Source organism: Monopterus albus, unplaced genomic scaffold (assembly GCF_001952655.1).
Source record: "Monopterus albus unplaced genomic scaffold, M_albus_1.0 scaffold12.1, whole genome shotgun sequence".
Classification (NCBI taxonomy): Eukaryota; Metazoa; Chordata; class Actinopteri; order Synbranchiformes; family Synbranchidae; genus Monopterus; species Monopterus albus.
The window spans coordinates 5,679,889-5,683,497 of NW_018127892.1; the positions used below are offsets into that span (position 1 = coordinate 5,679,889).

General features: G+C 42.9%; 1 protein-coding gene across 1 annotated transcript in view; it reads left to right on the plus strand.

The window, feature by feature from the left end:
* pitpnb (phosphatidylinositol transfer protein, beta) overlaps positions 1-2,536 on the plus strand; it is a 15,215-nt gene extending 12,679 nt beyond the window's left edge. The window contains exon 11 of the mRNA XM_020590599.1: positions 1,093-2,536. Coding sequence (XP_020446255.1) covers positions 1,093-1,140 — 48 coding nt within the window. The 3' untranslated portion in view covers positions 1,141-2,536. The remainder of the gene's footprint in view (positions 1-1,092) is intronic.
* The last annotated feature ends 1,073 nt before the right edge of the window (positions 2,537-3,609 follow it).

The following is a 3,609-nucleotide window of genomic DNA, read 5'->3' on the forward strand; positions in this document are numbered from 1 at the left end:
CCACTGGTTTGCATTTGGAACTACTCTGTTTCAGCCTGGGAGCTTTTGGCCGTACATGGAGAAAGAGGGAGGAATCTGGGCTGGACTGGCCAAAGTGGACCAGGCTTCAAACATTCCTGGCTTACTACCAACATACTGTACAGCATTTTGTGCTTGGCCTCCTCCTCTCCTCCCTCCACCTCTCGCCCAATTCAGCATGTGTTTCCCATTTTCCCTTGGAGTAAGTAAACAGGCGGGTGCCGTCAAAGAAGGCTGTGGTGAGGAGGCCAACAAGGCCTGAACTCTCAGGGCCCAGGAGTCTGCAGGGTCACAGTTGGACCATACAGTGTGATGGTAGCCAAAGCCTACATACCGGCACAACTAGTCGGCTTCTTGACAAGACTGCATGTTATGGAGGCGATGGATGCACTGACAGTCATGTCTGCCTATTATATATTTTTTGTATTCTTTTTCTTCTTTTTTGTGCACATTGGTCAGTTGCTGATAGTGCAGAAGGGGGGAGATGAGAGTAGGAAAGGACAAGAAAAGGGGTAGCTTCAAGATGGCTCCTTTTTTCCTCATTAACATACAAATGGAAAACTGCAGTTGAGAAGAACCCTGTGCTGTGATTGAGAGGGGAAAAAATGGAGGCAGGATGGAGAAGTGGGAGGGTGAATCCATTTCATCAGATCCGTCTATTCCTCTGTTTAGAGCCACTGTTACTTTGAACTGTTCCATTAAGGTGTTCGGCTATCAGATTCCAACACTAATTGACTTTCCAAAGCCATCAGCCTCAGGGAGGAGAATTTGAAAGTGATGCTTTTATCTACTTAGAAGGCAAACAAGGCTGTTGATAAGGTTGTTGGAGCGGATTATTAAAGAAAGGCTAAAGATTTTGGTCTGGAAAAAAAAGTGGTATGTTTAGTGGTTTGCGATGCAAGAAATAAAACCTAAAATTATGTGTAATGAAGAGAAAGAAGTCTAAACCATTCATGCAGTAACTAGCAAACATTCATGAAAGGTTCTGCTGAAGACATCCACCAAACCTGCCCTCACCTGTTGAGATTGCATAAATCTAATGTGTGTGTTTTATGTCCCTTCTTTTCTCCACAGCTTCGCAAACAGGGTGAAGTAAGAGGAACCAGTGCTGCAGACGAATGAAAAGGCAAAGGATTTTAAACACCCACAACGACAGCAGCAATGGAGATGAAGAGGATTCCTTTGGTGCCACTTTTTTACCTTAACTGAATTAGGCTGTGGAGGAGGGAACGCTGCTCCTTGTAATCAGTAGAGCAGATTCCTGACTCGCACCCAATCACAGACATTCTATCCGCCGAGGAATTGATTTCTAGAAACCAGCACGATCCTAGCTGATAAGACTCTGGTTAATGTTGATCTCCTGGGCAGAGAAAGGCCAGCTATCAGCATCATGCTATTGACAAGACCTAGCCTTGCGGAGAGAGATGAAGAGGAGCTGCTTCCAGTAGAGATAAATTTTTACAAAAGCAAATTCATTGGCTTGATTCTACAGTGGCAGATGTTGGACCAAACATTACCTCGGTATTATTTGGTTTTGTTTTTGTAACCCTCCAGAACATTCCTCTTAAAACGATGCCCTGTCTGACCTCTCTTTGTCTCCTCCTCAGTTTGAACTGTACACACTGTGGCTCAGTGGTTTGCATTCCCTGGCATGAGTCTGTCTGTTTGTCATACTCATGTTCCTTCCTGCCACAGCCTCCATTAAGAGATTACTAACATCCCTGGCGCCTCTGCCTATTGTAATCCTTCCCTCGCCTCCCCACCTTAACCAAAGAACTGCATCTTATTAACACTGACAATCATGCCCATACAGGTATTCACTCTCACTCCTATACAGATTTAATAGTAACCCACACGCATACATAGGACACACATACATTGCCACATGAGGATAAACATGTGGACTCGCACTCACACACTCACAGGTGTGGATGCCTTTGCGGTGACTGATATCTTAGCCTAAGCTGGGCAGATCCATGCAAGCTTGTTCAACTGAAGCACGTTACTTTGGAAGTGTTTACAGCTCTGTGTTTTGTTTTTTTTTTTTTCTTGTTCTTTTTCTCCCCCACACACTCCTCTTTTGAAGACACTCGCACATACAAAACATACAACAGTATACACCGCCCTAACAGATGTCCCCAGAGAAAAACTGCACTGAAAAACAGCTACAGATGGTGCTACACCCCTCCAGCCTCTGTCATAAGCTAAACTGCACAGCACTGCTTACCCCACCTAACCCAGGCCACCCTAGAGGGATCATCGCACTCGTCCAAGACACCTTTTCTGCTTCTTTCTAGGTGTGTTTACATGTTAAAAGGGCCTCGTCAGTGCCTGCTCGACACCAGCACCACACACTGCTCGCCTTCATCTCTGGACCTTTTATACCTTTATATCTGTTGTACCTCTGCTCTCAGCTGTTAACCTAACTCATTTCTGACTGGCAGTGTTCTCAACACCTAAAGGTTAGCTTTAGCTATTAGCTGCTGCTTGTCGGGAGTAAATCATGACACATAGAGCTTTGTGGAATTCCTTGTGATTCCCTTTTGTTTTCCTGGCATATCACAGTGTGATTCCTTCAGCAAGCAAGAATTTATACATTGCAGTTTTACCAGCTAGTGCGGTATTGCTGCAAACTGCCACAGAGTTGCACATTTCATGCCAGCCGTTTGACAGATACGGCATATTTCTGCCTCCTGACTTTTTACCTCCATAATGCACTTTGTCTGCTTAAGCTTCAAAATCGTGTGGCACTGGCCTGCGGTGTTGATCTTCATGAGTGTTGTATGCAAAGTACAAGTGCTTTTCCTCATCTGATTTTTACTGGCATTCTTTGAAGGGTTTTTTGGGTTAAGTAAGCTCAGAGGTTTTTGTGTTAAGTCCCATTATTCTTACCAGTCATCCATATTACTCTGCTTGTCCTGAATTTACTATTAAAGCACTCAACATTTCTCCTTTTTTTTTTTTTTTTTTTTTTTTTTCCCTGTTTGTATCACTGTAGTTCCTTACTTGGTGTACTGGGTTATTGGTTTGTCCAAAGCATGTAAATGGATTTCTGATATATTTGTTTATTGTGTGTGTGTGTGTATGTGTGTGTGTATATATGTATATATGTATATGTGTATATATATATATATGTATATATATATACATACATACATACAGTAATGGTTGATATAGGAAAAGTTGGATGCAACTGTCCAAGTCACTTTTCATAACGAAATCTTCTCAGGCAACAACACTTCCTATTAATACTGTTGCTAATCATTTGCCCCAAGCCGCTGGCTTCCTTTCACTGTACCATATCTTTTTCTGTGGGTAATATGGTGTTATCGTTTCAATATGATGGGAGGCGGTTGTAATGCACCCTCTGTTCCATTTTACCACGGTTTGTGAGACAGCCACATGGCCTTTGTTACTGTACCATTATTCCATGTACATGTGTCAAAGAGTGAAGAGTGCCTGTTTTTCGCAGTGTGATCAATGTTTCCAAGTTTGTCTTAATGATCCCTGCTGTCTGTGTAATCGAGAATCTAGTGGCTAAAGAGAAGAACAAATCAATGGTTTATCATCGGTCAAGACTGTGTAATAGGG